This window comes from Hyaena hyaena, unplaced genomic scaffold, assembly GCF_003009895.1.
Source record: "Hyaena hyaena isolate Hyena2069 unplaced genomic scaffold, ASM300989v1 scaffold_2, whole genome shotgun sequence".
In the NCBI taxonomy this organism is placed as follows: Eukaryota; Metazoa; Chordata; class Mammalia; order Carnivora; family Hyaenidae; genus Hyaena; species Hyaena hyaena.
Genome location: NW_024080634.1, coordinates 5360482 through 5378868, shown reverse-complemented (window position 1 = coordinate 5378868; position 18387 = coordinate 5360482). Strand labels below are relative to the sequence as shown.

At 43.0% G+C, this 18387-nt stretch overlaps 1 protein-coding gene and 1 pseudogene across 1 annotated transcript; both read right to left on the bottom strand.

The window, feature by feature from the left end:
- Window positions 1-1285: 1285 nt before the first annotated feature.
- On the bottom strand, window positions 1286-9344 carry LOC120229884 (annotated as a pseudogene).
- Window positions 9345-11494: 2150 nt separating this feature from the next.
- On the bottom strand, window positions 11495-18387 carry LOC120229888 (carbonyl reductase [NADPH] 1-like). The gene is made up of 3 exons (XM_039229209.1): window positions 18030-18387; window positions 17362-17469; window positions 11495-12059 (listed from the first exon to the last, which is right to left on the bottom strand). The coding sequence occupies exons 1-3, from the start codon at window positions 18316-18318 to the stop codon at window positions 11578-11580; spliced, it is 879 nt and encodes a 292-aa protein (XP_039085140.1). The 5' UTR covers window positions 18319-18387; the 3' UTR covers window positions 11495-11577.

Below are 18387 nucleotides of genomic sequence, written 5' to 3'. Positions count from 1 at the left end.
TATAAATACTTAATGTTTGTTAAAAGTGCTTATTTTTAGGGTAGACCAAGATTTTAGTCACTAAGTGCTATATATAATTCACTGCTCTTTTTAAGGTATCAAGGAAAAGATTTCCAAACCAGCAGTTGACGTATTATTGTTTTGTCCTAGACATTCATAGTCCTCATGGGTCTGTTTAGAGAAGCATATAGCAGAGAGAAAATTAATACATTAATAGCGCTTTTGAAGGAAAAGACTTTTATTTATTTTTAAGTTTATTCTGAAAGAGAGAGAAAGAATGAACAGGGGAGGAGCTGAGAGACAGAGAGAGAGAGAGGGAGAGAATCTGAAGTGGGCTCTGTGCTGACAGCAGAGAGTCTCATGTGGGGCTTGTGAACCTTGACATAATGACCTGATCCAAAGTTGAAGATGTTTGTTTACAGTTGTTTGTCCTAAAGGTTGGAAAGACGAAAGTGGAAAGAATAGGACTGTAGACACGCATGTATCCACCAAACTAGCCTCAGCAATGATGAGTATATTCCAACTTCTGTAGAGATCTTGCTGGACCATGTTAATGTTACAATCGTGGTGACACTTTATCCCTACATCAATAGCATGTTCACCTTGAGGAGATTTGACATAATTCCTCCATATGCATTGAGACCCATCCATATTCACTTTCCCCCTTATCTCAGGTTGTCTTATGGATGTACCTCTAGGGCCCACTCCCATTTCTCACCTTGCAGCTGCATTTTCTCCAACGAGTTTGATATTTAACGAGACCGCAGAGGAGGTCTATCCATGGTGGGGTGCCCATGTCATAGTAGAGGCTGATAGAGTATGCTGGCGAGGGACGTCCAGCCCCATTCATGGATCTATATATCATCTGCAGTGACTTTCAAGCTACAACAGCAGGTTTGAGTAGGTCCAACAGAGACCATTGGGTTGCAAAGGTGAAAATATTCACTATGTGACTCTTTCACTAATGTTTACCAACCCCTGTGTTAAAGTGTCTCTTCTCTTGACCTAACTTAGGTTCTGTCAGTTTTTTGGTCTGTTTGGCAAGGAATAATCTGCACATGTGGATATTTTCTTAGAATTTTTTTAGATCTATGATATCCATTTATTATTGTCATTAATTCCATTTTTCCATCTCCTATATTACAGAATAAATCACAGAAGTCCTCACAGAATTAGTGGCCAATTCAATATGAGTACTTGATATGGATAATGATTCTTTTTTCTTTTTTTTTTTTAATAAGGACATTGTTGACAGTGTAATCTGTTAGGTCAAATCATGACAGTATCATAATGGGACCCATGGAGGAATCTGAAAGTGAGGTCCCCATTGTTCAACTTTCTTCTCCATGATAGACTCCCCATGAATCCTCTTAGCATCCGAGGGTAAATGTCCAAGTAAATGGGGGTCTCTGCATCTTCTTCTGGGCTTTTAGTGGCTATAGCTCCACCCATGTCTGTTGTCACCTAACCAGGGCAGCAGGCATTCAGGAGGATCCTGTCTCCCTTCCTCTGCTCACTCAGTTTCGTGGCATGGATTCTAGATAGGACCATGGCACCCATCTTTGACACTCCATATGTGAGTGGACCTGTTCTTTGTGTCATCCTTGAACTTGTTCATGAGCCCCACCAGCTCCTCCTCTGCAATAGTCTTACTTATGAACTTCTGCTGCATTCCTGGACTGCAGTATTTAATAGCTCCTGAGCTCATTATGCTAGACACATTGACCACTCTTCCCATAATACAACACAAATAGTGAAATAGAATGGCATGCATGTGAATCATGAATACCAAAATCGCTTGGATTTGTCCATTTGGGAGACAATTACCAGTTTGCTATGAGTGTTAATGTAGTCCTCCTATATAAGTGAAGGACTTGATACAGTCTTGATCCTTGCAGCACTCATAATGTCTCAGAGGACGTCAGAGAAATGATCTAATGTGGAGCGCGGTGCCCAGATGTCCCATAAAGAAAAGGTAGCCCCTTATACAGGAACGTACTTCAGAAGGTATGTAGGTGTGCACTGCAATCATGAGTAGAGAGCCACTTTCCTTACAAGTCCCCTTTGGGACCATCTTAATATCTCATGGGCACATGGGCAGTGGTCTATGAACGAGTGTCTATCAAACAACAACCAACCAATCAGTTTATTGATGACCTTTTGAAGGAGAACAGACTGCGTGCAATTTGTGGGCTGTCACTCTGCTGTAACCAGGTAAAAACAAATCACCCCATGGGCCAAGGTGCATGCTATTTTCTGTATGTTGGGATTTCATCAACTCGGGAGCAGTGAGAAAACTCCAGGCAATATGATCATGGGAAGGGACAATGGAACAGTCCTATGTTAAAGAGATGCTATAAAAAGAAATGCTACAACATGGATGAATCTTGATAACATTATCCAAAATAAAGTGGCTAGTGAGAAAAGACTACTCATTACGTGATTCTCTATATAGGGGATGTGCAGAAAAGTAGATGTTCAGACAGAAAATAGATTAGAGGTTTGCTTATGGCAGTGGGAATGTGAGACCAAGAGGGCTGAGGCTAAGGGTATTTTTTCTCCTTGGTGTGATGACAGTGTGCTAATCTTGAAGTGGTGATTGCTCCACACCTCTGTCCATAAACTAAACTCCACTGAACTGCATTCCTGAAATGGGTGAAGTGTATGATATGTGTATTGTATCTCAGTAAAGGTGTTAAAGGTGTTAATCACACTAATACTCACTAATTCTTTTTTTTTTTAATTTTTACAAATAGTTGATTGTCAAATTAGTTTCCACATAACACTCAGTGCTCATCCCCACAAGTGTCCCCCTCCATGCCCATCCCCCCCCCCACATCCATCAGTCCTCAGTTTTTGTCAGCATTCAAGAGTCTCTCATGGCTTGCCTCTCTCCCTTTCCCCCACCATTTCCCCCCTTCTTTTCCCCCTTGTTCCTCCATCAAGTTCCTCCTAATCCTCCTATACGTGCAAACATATGATATTTGTCCTCTGCCTGACTTATTTCNCGTGCAAACATATGATATTTGTCCTCTGCCTGACTTATTTCGCTCAGCATAACACCCTCAAGGTCCGTCCATGTTGCTACACATGGCCAGATTTCATTGTTTCTCATTGCCATGTAGTATTCCATGGTATAGATAAACCAATATCACTAATTCTTTTTTGAAACTATAGCTAGTATTCCTAAAAGTGAACTTATGTTGACATGCATAAATAGTTTACTAGTTTTATATCTACATGAGTATCTTTAGCCTAATAGAAAGGTTATGAGAATTTATGAATAATAAGAGCTTCAATAGCATTAGGAAACTGTCCCTGTATTATGGAAATATCCAGGGAAGACAGTCATGGTCACTTACCTCTCCCATCCAAGTACTAACCAGGCCCAAACCTGCTTAGCTTCCAAGGTCAGATGAGATCGGGCGGGTTCAGGGTGGTATGGCCGTAGACCATGGTCACTTAACTCTGAGCTCCTTCCCACTAAGGAATGGCAGTGCCAGACAAGTTCAATGACAGAGATAATGCATGACCATATGACTTTCATTTAGTGCTGTTTAGAGATAATTACAGTGATTTCTAGAAAGTGCCTTATTATTAACAGTTTTGTAACATAACACCTTTTAGAAAGGTGTATTAAGTATAGGATTAATGGAACATATATGTCAAATGTTTCATTAAGCACCTCTAAGATTTTAATACTACTTAACATAATTATTTTATTTACAAAAATATTATCTGCGTGTGTAATAATATGATAAACTGTTTTATGATTCAAAATTGCAACACCGAGCAAGAGATATTTGAAAAAGAACACGATTGGGGCAGAGGAACCCACACTGGGTAACTGGTTTACCAGAAAGGCCAATACATTTACTCATAGGGGCTAGGAACTATTTTGTACATACCTTTAGTAAAATCATTAGTTGGAGAAACTCTACTAACTTTCTGTAGGCTGTTTGCAAGGAAATAATGACCTTTTTCTATTATGTTGTCTATTGAAGGGAGCCTAGTATCAGCTGTGAACATGCTTACCTGTGTATATGAGGGAAGCCTGACAGAGATTAAAAGGTTTCATAGGTAAAATCCTAGATGTGGATGCTGCAACCAAACCGTCACCCCAGGTTTTTCCCACACACTAACCACATCTCCAGGGGGCAGGAGGGCTGTCAGCAGGCTTTCACCTTAGAGCTGCGTGTAAGGTAGACTCTTCTGGTCTGACAGCTCGGGACAGGACATACATAGGAATGGGAAGCACTTGTAGAGTTTCCATAGCAGAGTTCCTGATCCAAACATTTTTGTCGTCATAGTGACACATGGCTCTCAAGTGTTATTTCAACTACTCTGAAGTGAAATGCACACAGACTATGTGCTAAGAAGTGTATGGGACATTCTTATGTTAAGGGTATGTGAGTTCATGTCAGTGTGTGAGATTTGTGTGAATGTGAGTGTGCATTAGAGAGATTGTATGTGAATGTGACTGTGAGTGTGTGACACTGTGTGTGAGGTAGTTTTTAAAAGGGTTGCCCTGTCATAGTCACTGTGAAAAGCATGTCACCCAGGTCAGAAAGGACACTTGCACTGGTAGGGCCAGGTTGTGTGTTGGGCTTACAGTTTATCCAGATCCTTACCCTGATGTGACCAAGGATCTATTTTTAGGAAATCTCTCACTGTCTCCTACTCTGCAAACCTCACTGTCCTAAACCAGAACCGCAGTGATCTATACAACACAATATATTTTAAACATCATCTCATCTGGGGTCACAAACTTCAAGGGCAGTATTTGAGTCTCAGGGAAATTCAGAGTTTGTAAGTCTAAGCTGGTGTTTGTGACCTTTGATGATTTAACATTCATCACATTCCCTGGAAGATTCATGTTTTCTAGTATCAAGAGGACCAGTTTTTCAGTCACTCGACTGATACGGGGTTTTCAGAAAGCACTTCAATGAACTACTGGGACCTCATCAAGATAAAAAGCTTCTGCATGGCAAAGGAAACAATCAATAAAACTAATAGGCAATTGACAGAATGGAAAAAGATAGTTGCAAATGACATAGCAGATAAAGGGCTAGTATCCAATATCTATAAGGAACTCAACCAAACTCCACACCCGAAAAACAAATAATCCAGTGAAGAAATGGCCAGAATACATGAACAGACACTTTTCCAAAGAGGACATCCAGATGGCCTGCAGACACATGAAATGATGCTCAGTGTCCCTCATCATCATGGAAATACAAATCAAAACCACACTGAGATACCACCTCATGCCAGCCAGAGTAGCTAAAATGAACAAATCAGGAGACTCTAGATGCTGGTGGGGATGTGGAGAAATGGGCACCTTCCTACACTGTTGGTGGGAATGTAAGCTGGTGCAGCCCCTCTGGAAAACTGTATGGAGGTTCCTCAAAAATTAGCAATAGAATTCCCCTATGACTCAGCAATAGCACTGCTAGGAATTTACCCAAGGGAAACACTTCAAAGTTTTAAAATATGCCTCCTGTGGGTTTCTCTGAGGTACTGGGAGTCTTGGAATAAGGAATCATTGACCCAATAGAGCAGAGTCCTTTTATTTATGTTTCTCTGGACTTATTGGGTAAGGCTTCATTTGAAGAATGGGGATATAGGGAAAATGATTTGAGGATTTTGAGTAGTAGAAAAAACCACTAATTTGGATGTCACATGACCTTGTTCTTCAGTGAGCTGCACTTGTGAACTTGAGGTCCATGATTCCTCCAGGTTATTAATGGGGACCTTATATAAAATGCCTAGCACATCACATCTAGAAATGTCCACCCATCTATCCTTTCTAGAACCAATATGTGAGTGTGTGTGTGTGTGTGTGTGTGTGTGTGTGTGTGAGTGAGTGAGATAATTTTACTATTGTAATTTTCCCTCCAAATTCCTCTAGTGGTTTTTAGGCTACAGGATGTTGCAAAGCAGTATCTTTCCAAATAAACTTGAAAATGCTTTCTTTAAGGTTTCCTTGGTAAGTGCAGCCTTAACAAGATTGTATTTCCACCTCATACTTTAAGCTAATATCTGAAGAGCAAGAATGTTCAGATTTTCAGTGCTTGCTCATTTCCTTAGAGATGTTTATACCTTAAAATCTTTTGAAATAAAACCATAGAAAAGACAGTAAAGAGGAACTTCATCTCATCCTTTTAAAGAGAGTATTCTCATTCAGGAATAGGAATTTGGGGGAATGGGAGGGAAACGATATGGAATGTGGGAAGGGGTTTACATGGCTTTGATATTGATTGCCTTGTTAAAATTGGTGGTGGGCACCTGGGTATTGTAGGTTATTATTTTGTTTTTTGTGGCTACATTATTTAAATAAAACATTAAAAAGTTTTTTTTTAATGTTTTATTTATTTTTGAGATAGAGACAGCATGAGCAGGGGAGGGTCAGAGAGAGAGGGAGACACAGAACCTGAAACAGGCTCCAGGCTCTGAGCTAGGTGTCAGCACAGAGCCCGACGCGGGGGTCGAACCCACGAACCGTGAGATCATGACCTGAGCCGAAGTCGGACACTTAACCAACTGAGCCACTCTGGCGCCCCAGTAAACCTCTTTTTAAAGATAGGATTAAAAAATAATATCTACTATCCCTCAATGTCCTTAAGGTAATAATTCTGTCTTTTGGTTTGTCCTTCCATGTCAAAAAGTACAGCAAACATTGGCCTTTTGTATGGGTTCTGAGCCCAGAGACAACTGGTGGAAGTCATCCAAGAATGTTCTTTGTCTCCTGGTTTCTGAAGTATGGGGCAGGTGGGACAGTATTTGCTTTTGAATATCCTCCCTTGGATTTCTCTCTGATAGTGTCACTAAAGGGTGTAAAGTTATGGTAACACCAACTACTGTGGCTGCCATTTCCCCAAATAATGGAAGAATTCTGGTGTTTTCAAAGAAAAGACAACCCTGCTCTTACACTGAAGATATAGCTTGCATTTCCATGTCCATGAGTCTAGTTTTCCTGAGGCAAGATCAACTGTTTGATTAGAGCCTGGCTTATCAAATCAGGAGAGCAATCATTCCTCATTCTTGTCCAAAGCCAATACACAGCAGATACCCACACTGTTCAGTAAGTGAGAAAACAATCAGCTGGAAGTGAGTTTTGCCTTCTAGGGAGATACATGTAGGATGTGTGGTGCTGGCACACAGAACTCGTCCTACAACAATGTTGTGAATAAAGGAGTCGGGAGATATTTGAGAGCTACCCTTTGGGTACCAATGAAACCAGTGGTAGAGGAAGTGGTAGAACATTCCAGGACAGAAGAGGATATGTGGGCAGAACTAAGAGTAAACTATACATACATGTACTCACTCAGGCCAGACATCCTAGTCTTTTTAAAAGTGTCATCTTACTTAATCAGTGTAATGAATGGGTGGTGTTTCCCACATCACACTAATGTGGGGGTAAATATAACGGTAGTTTACAATCAAGGAATTATGGCAGTTTGTTTTCTTCAGACCATTGAACAAGGTGAGGGGAGTTGATGGGCCTGGACCTTGGCAGATCTGATGACAGACATCACTACAAGTTATGCTTAGGATTGGACTTTGCTCCTGAAGGGCTTTCAGGAGTGAGTGTGCTCTCAGAGAGTACAGAGAATAACTCAGAAGGAAAAGACAGAAGCACCATTTCTTAGGAAGGTTGCGGTGGTCTAGAAATGACAGCTGAATCTGTTGGAGAAACTGGAATGAAGAAGGTTGGGGAAAATCCAAGGATAACTGTGAGGACCTGGTCAGTGATAATCAGGAGGTGGGCATGCTGACCTCATTTATCATGGTGGCTGGATGGTGGGGCCTATGACCAGGATGATATTGGGAAAGTATAAGTGTCATCTGGACGTGTTTTAGATGGTTAGATGGGGGTGTGATTGGGGGACTGGAGAGCTGGGATTTGAGGAGGGAGGGGAGGACATCAAGATGAGAGGGAGGGGCAGGAAGAGAACTATGTGGGTCTTGAGCTCTGGGAATGTTCTAGGCAGGTGACAGATTTTTGTGGGCCCCAACAAGTTTGGAGAGTCCACTAGCCTCAATAAAATCACAGAGGGAAGGAGAGGGAGAAGAAAGGTCCACGAAGGAATCCCCATGGAATTGCACCTGTAAGGGGCACAGAGTCAGGAAAAGGCCTCTATGAGGAGAGTTTGGAATGAAGACATGAATGTGATGAAAGAGCAGTTGTGAAAGACCAGCACGGCAGAGGACACTGCTGAGTGCTGGACCTGTGTGTACAGAGTCCTGAGGAGAAGACCACCTGTCCCGGTGAGGATAAGGCTGATGGGGCTGAGCAAGGAGAGGGAACAGGGCCCTCAGATGAGGTCAGGAAGTCAGGGGCCAGACCATGTCAGAAACACCACCCCTTAGACCCCTCGTCACACCTATCCTGGGGTTTCATTAGAGGCAGTAGTTCTGTGCACACGCCTCGGGTACTATAGAAGTTAGTTTTCATTGTCACTTCTACTTGAATATGTAAGGGTGTATGATCACCAACTCGTAGCGGGGAAGGAGAATAGATTAATATGTGTTAGCCATCGAGAAAATTCCATAAAGTGACAATATCATTTTTGTTATATGTGTAATCTGGTCAATTCTCAGTAGTGTGCAGGTTAGTGAACAGTCTACCCCAACATTTATTATCTGACCGGTTGATGCTGTGTAGCTCTGTATGTTGGCACCACTGCAAGAAGCTAAGATGAGGTGCACATGCCATCTCTGCACATGGCCCTGGGGGATTTTATGTATTTTAAAATAATTTAAAAATTCATGGGGCTGCTCAAAGTCCAATCAGAGAATAACTTGGAAAAACCTAGGTGAGGTCCCTGAGAGCCTGACCTATGGCAATGCCAAGGTCCTCTGGGTGGAAAAGCTTGCAACTTTTGGAAGGTTCTGTTCTTCCTGTGCCCTCAGTCCATCTTCTGCCCTAGGGAGAACATTTTAGATTGTCTCGTGAGCTATGGCCCCAGAGCGGCCATTTAGACAGCAGCCCCAACACATCCTGGGTGGTCCCCTAAGGGAGTTTCCTGGCCTAAGAGTTCCCATATCCTTACTGTCAAAGAAGACCCCTGCATTATTGACCAACAATCTAGGCACCTGTACTCCTTGCAAAGGATGCCGCACAGGGTACGGATGCTCTGTAGGTCATTGATGTCCAGCAGGTAGAAGTGAGAACTCAGGCCCTTGGCCTGGAGCTGCTGCACGGCCACCTGTCCCCGCGCCTTGTCCTGTGACGTAAGCACTACGTCCCTAGGGAACTGCTGGCACCGGTCTCGCACGATGGCAAAGCTGATGCCCTTGTTTGTCCTGCTTACCACCGTCACGCGGGTGTCTGAACACATGGCTGTGTGGAGTGCAAGAGAGGCCTTGTGTGTGGAGCAGATGGTGCTGTGGCCCACACAGAGGGCTCGTGATGCAAAAGTCTGACCATAGTCATAGATGCCAGTAGAACTGTGTTCTGAGATCCAGTGCTATGATTCCTAGCCCCCGAGGCCCTACCTCTGTCCCACTATGAAAGGAGGGGCCAGAGTTCCAGAAGGTTTCCTAATGATGCTGTATCAAATCTATACCTCCTAGGGCTGCACCCTGAGGCCAAGCAGGACTGTGTCCTCTTAGGATCCCTCCTTTGAGCCAGTGTTGGTTCTGGTTAGCCTGGTCTGCTCCCCAAAGAATGGTATTGGTCATAGGTTAGTAGGGGCTAGAGATTCATGGTAGGTGAACTAAAATTATTTTGGAGAAATGTCAACAGGAACAAAGGAGTACAGATATTATCTTGAAAACGTGTCCTTCCTCTTCAGAATAGGAATGGATGCTTTCTTCCCAGATGCAGTGAAATTACTTTTGCAGGGAAACTGCCTCTTGTTATATTAGGAGAAACTCAAGACGGAGAACCAGAGAATTAGGTCCTGTGCTGAGAGTGGGGTGTGGGCAGGATTCCCCCCTCTGTGTGATTCCCAGTGGGCCCCGAGTGGGAGGGAACGTTTACGAAGCTCACTGTGGCCAAGGAGTTGCTTGGCATGTTTGATCTAACGTTTACATAATCTCCTGTTTGCCTATACTGTCTATTTCTTGTGTTTGTCCAAGGTCAGAGTTGCTAAGTGTTATATGTATATATATTATTATTTATTATTTTTAAAATATAAAGGGAAAAAGATCTCAGTGATACTGGGGTATATTTCCAACCAGCAGTTGATATGCTAATGTTTTGTCCTAGATTTTGTTTTGCGTCATGGGTCAGTTTAGAAAAGCCAAATAACAGAGAGAAAATTAATAGTCATTCTGAAAGCAAAGACTTTGAAAGGATGGACCCTACCCTTGCTCGTAGGGACCATCAGTTCTCATTTCTGTCAGCTTGAAACCCCCGAGGAAGAGTGAAAAATAATCACGGAAGGAGGGAATCTGTACAACACAAATGGTTCTGTGAGGGGTGGGAGGTGGTGGGTATTCACAGAGGTCCCCTGAGGAGACAGGTTTGGTGTGGGGCAGTAAGAAGTTGCCTTCAGGGCCCTGGATGTGTCAGGCCCCACTCCAGGAACGCATATGGAGGGTACTTTGCACCGCCATTGTTTTCAGGCTGTTCACCTGTATTAGTTCATTTACTCTTGGAAATCCTCTGACTTCCCCCCAGATTGTACACTTGAGGAGATTGACATACAGCAACATGCAGGATTTTTCTCAAGGTCACTCATAAGGTGGCAGGGCCAAGATCTTTTTGTTTCCAGATGTTTGTCTTGAAAGCTTTGAAGAAGGAAAGTGGAAAGAATAGGACTGTAGACACCCATGGATTCAGTAAACTAGCATCAGCAGTGATGAGTTTTTTTACTGTTCTCCATCTTCTGTAGAGAATTTGCTGAGCTGTGTTACAAACTTGGTGACCATTTATCCCTACATCAATAGCACTTTTGCCTTGAGCAGATTGACAGAAATTCTTTCATATGCCTTGATACCAATCCATATTCTCCTTTCCCCCCGTCTCAGGTTGACTTACGGATGCACCTCTAGTGCCTACTCTCATTTCATACCTTACAACTTCTTTTTCTCCAATGAGTTTGATATTTAATAACCACAGTAGGTATCTCTCCATGGTGGGGTGCCCATGTCATAGTAGAGGCTTATACACAATGCTGGCTAGGGAAATCCAGCCCCATTTATGGGTCTGTATATGGTGACTGTCAAGCTAAACAGCAGATTGGAGTAGGTCCACCGGAGGCCTTTGGTCTGCACAGGCAAAAAAAAAAAATCACTATGGGGCTCATTCACCCTATGTGTACCAACCCCTGTGTTAAACTGTCCCTTCTCTTGACTTAACTTAGGTTCTGTTAGTTTTTTGGGCTAGTTGGCAAGGAATAAACTGCACACATGGATATTTACTTAAAATTGTTTATCTATGATGTATATTCATTATTGTCATTATTTCCATTTGGTTTCTTCACTTATATCACAGAAGAAATCACAAAAGACTTCACAGAATTATTAGCCAATTCAGTGTGAGTACTTGATATGGATAATGATTCCTTTATTTCTTTTTTTTGATGAGGACATTGTTGTCAGTAATCTGGTCAAATCATGGCACTATCATAATGGAACCCATGGAGGAAACTGAGAGTGGGGTCCCCATTGTTCAACTTTCTTCTCCATGACAAACTCCCCGTGAGGCTCCTTAGCATCTGAAGGCAAAAGAGCCAAGTAGATGGGCGTCTCTGCTCCTTCTTCTGGACTTTTAATGGCTGTAGATCCACCCATGTCTGTTTTCACCCACCCAGGGCAGCAGGCATTCAGGAGGATCTTGTCTCCCCTCCTCTGCTCACTCAGTTTCCTGGCATAGATTCTGGACAGGACCGTGACACCCATCTTTGACACTCCATATGTGAGCATTTTCATATCAGGCCAGCCCTCGCTTTGGTGCACTCTGTTCTTTACATCATCCACAAACTTGTTCATGAGCCCCGCCAGCTCCTCCTCTGTGATGATCTCACTTCTGAACTTCTGCTGCAGTCCAGAACCGCAGTTTGTAAGAGCTACTATGCTCATTATGCTAGACAGATTGACCACTCTGCCTAAAATACAACACAAGTAATCACAAAGAATGGCATGCACGAGAATCATGAATACCAAAATCGTTTGGTTTGTCCATTTTGGAGACAAATACCAGTTTGCTATGAGTGTTAATGTAGCCTTGCTGTATAAGTGATGGACTTGATGCAGTCTTGATCCTTGTAACACTCATAATGTCTCACGGGACATAGGTGGAATGATCTAATGGGGAATGCAGTGCCCAGATGTCCCATAAAGAGAAAATAGCACCTTATATAGGAATGTGTTTTCTGAAGGTAAGTGGGTGCTCATTGCAATCATGAGTAGAGAGACACTCTTCTTCACAGGTCCTCTTGAGACCATCTTAACATCTTACGGGCCCATGGGCCCTGCTCTATGAATGAGTGTCTATTTACCAACAGACAACTAATCAGTTTATTGATGCCTTATGAAAGAGAACAGACTGGATGTGTATAGGGGCTGTCACTTGCAATAACTGGGTAAAAACTAATCACCTCAGTGGGTTAAGGTGCATGCTGTTTTCTGCATGTTGGGATTTCATCAACTCGGGAGCAGAGACAAAACACCAGGCAATATGGTCATGGGAAGGGGCAATGGAACAGTCCCATGTTAAAGAGATGCTATAAAAAGAAATGCTACAACATGGATGAATCTTGATAACATTACTCAAAATAAAGTGGCCAGTCAGAAATGACTACTCATTATGTGATTCTCTATATAGGGTATGTCCAGAAAAGTAGATGTTCAGACAGAAAATAGATTAGAGGTTTGCTTATGGCAGTGGGAATGTGAGACCAAGAGGGCTGAGGCTAAGGGTATTTTTTCTCCTTGGTGTGATGACAGTGTGCTAATCTTGAAGTGGTGATTGCTCCACACCTCTGTCCATATACTAAACTCCACTGAATTGCATTCTTGAAATGGGTGAAGTGTATTATATATGAATTGTATCTCAGTAAAGGTGTTAAAGGTGTTAATCACACTAATAGTCACTAATTCTTTTTCAAAAATATAGCTAGTATTCCTAAAAGTAAACTTATATTGACATGTATAGTTTGCTAGTTTTATATCTACATGAGTATCTTTAGCCTAATAGAAAGGTTATGAGAATTTGTGAGCAGTAAGAGCTTCAAGAACATTAGGAAACTATACCTATTTTATGTAAATAACTGGGAAAGACAGTCATAGCTCTGAGTCACTTAACTCTAGCTCTAGCCCACTAAGGAATGGCAGTGTCAGATAAGCTCAATGAAATAGATAATGCATGACCTTATGTCTCTCATTAAGTGTTGTTTAGAGATAGTTAAAATGATTTCTAGAAAATACCTCATTAATGTAACAGTTTTCTAACATAAACACCTTTTAGAAAGGGTTCCATTATTCTGGTCCTTCCTTTCATCTACAGTGTTTTAAGTGTAGGATTAACGGAACATATATGTCAAATGTTTCATTAAGCACCTCTCAGATATTATTATGTACCTCTAATTAGATTTATCTTATTTTCAAAAACATCTTCGGGCTGACTCACAATAAAAATAGTACACATTAATGATTCAAAATTGCAGAACACAGAAGTGTGTGAAATAAGACAGGAGCTGGGTACCTGGTATACCAGAAAGACAGTACTATTTACTCATAGGGGCTTGGAGCCATTTTCTTATCTATCTTTAGTATAGTCAGTAGATGGAGAAACTCTACTGTCTGTAGGCTGTGTATAGTAAAGTGATGCCCTCTTGTCTATTCTGTTTTGTCTATCATAGGAAGTCTAGTATCAGCTGTGAAAATGCTTTCCTGTGTATATGAGGGAAGCTTGACAGGGAGTGAAAGGTTTTATAGATAAATTCCTTGTAGTAGAAACTGCAATCATTCCCTCACCCCAGGCCTGTTTCACGCTCTAACCATAACTCCAAGTGGGCAGGGTAGCTGTCAACAGACTTCACCTTAGAGCTGGGTAATATGGTAGACCCTTCTGGTCTGATAGCTCAGGGCAGGAAACATGAGGGCAGGAATAGGAAGTACTTAAAAAGTTTATACAGTAAAGCATTTGATACAAACATTTTGTCTCCAGAGTAGACTCTTGGCTTTCATGTTTCATGTGTCATGTGTTGAGGATCCTGACTTGGAATGCACACAGCCTGTGTGCTAAGAACTTTAAGGGTGGAGTGCCTGGATGGCTTAGTCAGTTAAGTGTCCCACTCTTTATTTCAACTAAAGTCATGACCTCATGGTTTGTGGGCTCGAGCTCGGCATTGGGCCCTGTAATGACAGTTTGGGGCCTGCTTGGGAGGCCCAGTCTCAAAAATAAATAAATAAACTTAAAAAAAAGAATGTATGGACAAACCAGATGTCCTTGTGATAAGGGTGTGTGAGTGCATTTGAGCGTGTCATATGTATACATGTGAGAAAGAGACTGTGTGTGACTGTAAGTGCGTGACACTGTGTGTGAGGTAGCATGTAAAGGAATTGGCCTGTCACAGTGTGAAAAGCATGTCACCCAGGTAAGAAAGGATTCGTGCTCTGGTGGGGCTGCTTTGTATTTTGGGCTAACAGTTTGTCCAGACCATTACCTGTATGTGGCCAGGTATCTATTTTGAGGAAATCTCTCCCTCTCCAAACTTCACTGTCCTAACGCAGAGCCACACTGATCTCCATAACACAAGATATTTTAGACATCATCTCATCTGTGGTCACAAGCTTCAAGGGCAGTATTTGACTCTCACGGCTATTCAGAATCTGTAATTCCAAGCTGTTTCTCCTGACAATTGATGATTTAACATTTGTCACATTCCTTGGGAGATTCATGTTTTCTGATGTCAAGAGGACCAGTTCTTCAGTCTCTGGGCTGATAAGAGGTTTCAGAAAACACTTCAAAGTTTTAAAATATGCCTCTTGTGGTTTTCCCTGAGGTACCTGGGAGTCTTGGAATGAGGAAGACAATAGCCCAATAGAGCAGAGTCCTTTTATTTCCTGTTTCTCTGGACTTACTGAGTAAAGCTTCATTTGAAGAACAGGGATGTAGGGAAAATGATTTGAGGACCTTGAGTAGTGGGAAGAACCGCTACTTTGGATGTCACATGACCTTGTTCTTCAGTGAGCTGTGCTTGTGACCTTGAATTCCATGATCCCTCCAGATTCTGAACAGGGACTCTATATAATGTGCCTAGCACATCATATCTAGAATTGTCCAGCCACCTATCCTTTCTAGAACCAATATGTCAGAGTGTGTGTGTGAGTGGAGATACCTTTACTATTGTCATTTTGCCATCAAATTTCTCTAGTGATTTTTTTATACTAAGGATATTGCAAAGCAATACCTTTTCAAATGAAGCTTGAGAACAACTTCTGTAAGGTATCCTTGGTAACAGTAGCCTTAATAAGATGATATTTGTACCTAGTATTTTAAGGTTATGCTGTTGATGAAGAGTGCTCAGATTTCCAATGTTTGCTCAATTCCGTAGGGATGATTATAGCTTAATATCTTTTTGAAATAAATACAGAGTACAATTTAAAGAGAATAAGAATAACAACAGCTTATTCATTTCAAGAGACTGTCTTTTAAATTCAGGAATAGGAATTTTTGTGGAATGAGAGTGAAAAGATGTGGAATGTGGGAAGCAATTTTTAGGACTTTGATACTAATTGCATGGTTATGACTGGTGATAGCCACCTGGTTGTTGTAAATTCTTATCTTTGTTTTCTGCCCAAATTATTGAACTAAAACTTCTCCCATATAGTCTCCCCGAAGAGGGCAATGTTCTTATAACGGGAACCACTGTGGCTGCCATTCGCCCAAATAATGGAAGAGATTTCTTATTTCCAAAAGCAATAAAACCCTGCTCTTACTCTGAGAATATAGCTTGCATTTCCATGTCCATGAATCTTGTTTTCCTGAGGCAAGGTCAATATTTGACCAGAACCTGCCTTGGCAAATGTAGGAGAGCACTCATTCCTCATTCTGGTCAAAGGCCACTACACAGCAGATACCCACACGGTTCAGTAAGTGAGAAAACAATCAGCCAGAAATGTGATTTCTGCCTTCTAAGGGGAATACGTGGAGGATGCGTGGTGCTGGCACACAGACTTAGTCCCCCATCAATGTTGTTGTGACTAAAGGAGTCTGGGGACATTTGAGAGCTGCCATTTGGGGGCCAGTGAAGTCGGTGGTAGAAGAAGTGATAGAAGTTTCCAGGATGGAAGAGGTAGCTGGGGCAGAGCTGAGGGTAAGCTGGACATGCATGTGCTCATTCAAACCAGACACACTAATGTTTCTAAAAGTATCAGCTTATCAGTGTACTGAATGATGGTTGTTCCACTAGCACATTAACGTGGGGGTAAATATTGCAGTAGCTTACAACCAAGGAATTATGGCAGTCTGTTTTGTGCCAACATTGATCAAGGTGAGGGGAGTTGATGGGATTGGACTTTGGCAGGTCAGAAGACAGAGATCCCTGCAAGTTGTGCTCAGGATTGGACTTTGCTCCTGATAGACTTTTGGGAGTAAGTGAGCACTCAGGGAGTACAGAGAATAACCAGAAAGGAAAAGACAGAAGATGCTGCATCTTTTAGGAATGTTACAATGGTCCAGAAATGACAGCTGAGTCTCTGTTGGAGAGCTGGAATGGAGAAAGCTTGGGGACAAACTCTGTGGGACAACTGTTAGGACCTGGTCAGTGATAATCAGGAGGTGGGCATGGTGACCTCACTTTTCATGGTGGGTGTATGGAGTGGTCGGTGACCAGGATGATATTGGGAAAGTACAAGTGTCATCTGGACATATTATAGATGTTTCGGTGGGGGTATAGGTAGGGGGTGGAGGGGTCGGATCTGAGGAGGGAAGAGGGCATCCTGAGGAGAAGGAGAAGCAGAAGAGAATGTTCTAGGGAATGTTCTAGGCAGGTGACAGATTTTAGGGGAGCCTGAGAAGTTTGGATAGTGAAGAGTCCAACAGCCTGAATAAAATCCTCAGCAAGAGGGAGAGCAAAAAGAAAGGTCCAGGAAGGAGTCCCCCAGGAAGTACACCTGTGAGAGACACAGAGTGAAGAAAAGGCCTCTGTGAGGAGAGTTTGAAATAAAGACATGAAGTAGAATAAAGAGCCAGTTGTGAAAGGCCAGCAGACAGAGGGCACTGCTGAGTGCTGGACCTGTGTGTACAGAGTCCTGAGGAGAAAGGCACCTGTCTGGTGGGATCATAGCAGGGAGACCAGGCTGGCAGAGTAAGGAGAGGGATCAGGGCCTGTAGATGAGGTCAGAGAGTCAGGGGCCAGATATTGTCAGAAACATCACTGCCTGGCACCTTGTCACACCTACCTTGCGGTTTCATTAGAGGCAGCAGTTCTGTGCACATGTGTCTGGTACCAAAGAAGTTTGTTTTCATCGTCACTTCTGCTTTAGTATGTAAGGGTGTGTGATCATGCACTGGTAGGGGAGAAGGAGAATATATTAGTAAGTAGTTGCATTCTGAGAATATTCCACGAGGTGACAATAATTTTTTTTGTGTGTGCAAACTTGTGAATTTTCAGTCATTTCTGTGTTAGATAACACTATTGTCCCGGTGTGAATTATCTGGCTGGTTGGTGCTGTGTAGCTTTGTAAGTGGGCACCAGTTGAGGAGTCTAAGGGAAGGATCCACAGTGGGATTTCTGTGTGTCCTTGTTTACAATATGTTGTTTATTGCAAAGTAGGTTAAACATTTACCAAATGACTCAGATCTGATCAGGCAGAAACTTTGCAAAACCTGGGTGAGGTTCCTGAAAGTCTGATCCATGGCAGGGCCAAGGTCCTCTGGCTGGAAAGGCTTGTAACTTCTGGAGGATTCTGCTCTCCCTGTGCCTCCAGTCCGTTTTCTTCCCTAGGGAGGCTGTTCTAGATCCCCTCAGAGCTCCGGGCCCTAGAGTAGCTGTTCAGACCAGCCCCAAACCCACACTGAGCGGTCCCCTAAGGGAGGTCTCCTGGCCTAAGAGTTCCCATGTCCTTACTGTCAAGGGCGATGCCCGCGTTGTTGACCAGCACGTCCAGGCCCCCGTACTCCTTGTGCAAGAAGTCACGCAGGGCACGGATGCTCTGCAGGTCGTTGATGTCGAGCTGGTGGAAGCGCGGCCTCAGGCCCTCGGCCTGGAGCTGCTGCACGGCAGCCTGTCCCCGTGCCTTGTCCCGCGATGTGAGCACCACGTCCCCGGAGAACTGCTGGCACAGGTCACGCACGATGGCAAAGCCAATGCCCTTGTTGGCCCCGGTCACCAGTGCTGCGCGGATGTGTGTCGACATGACTGTGTGGGGTTCTAGGGAGGCGCTGTGTGTGGAGCGGACGGTGCTGTGGACAACACCGAGGGCTAG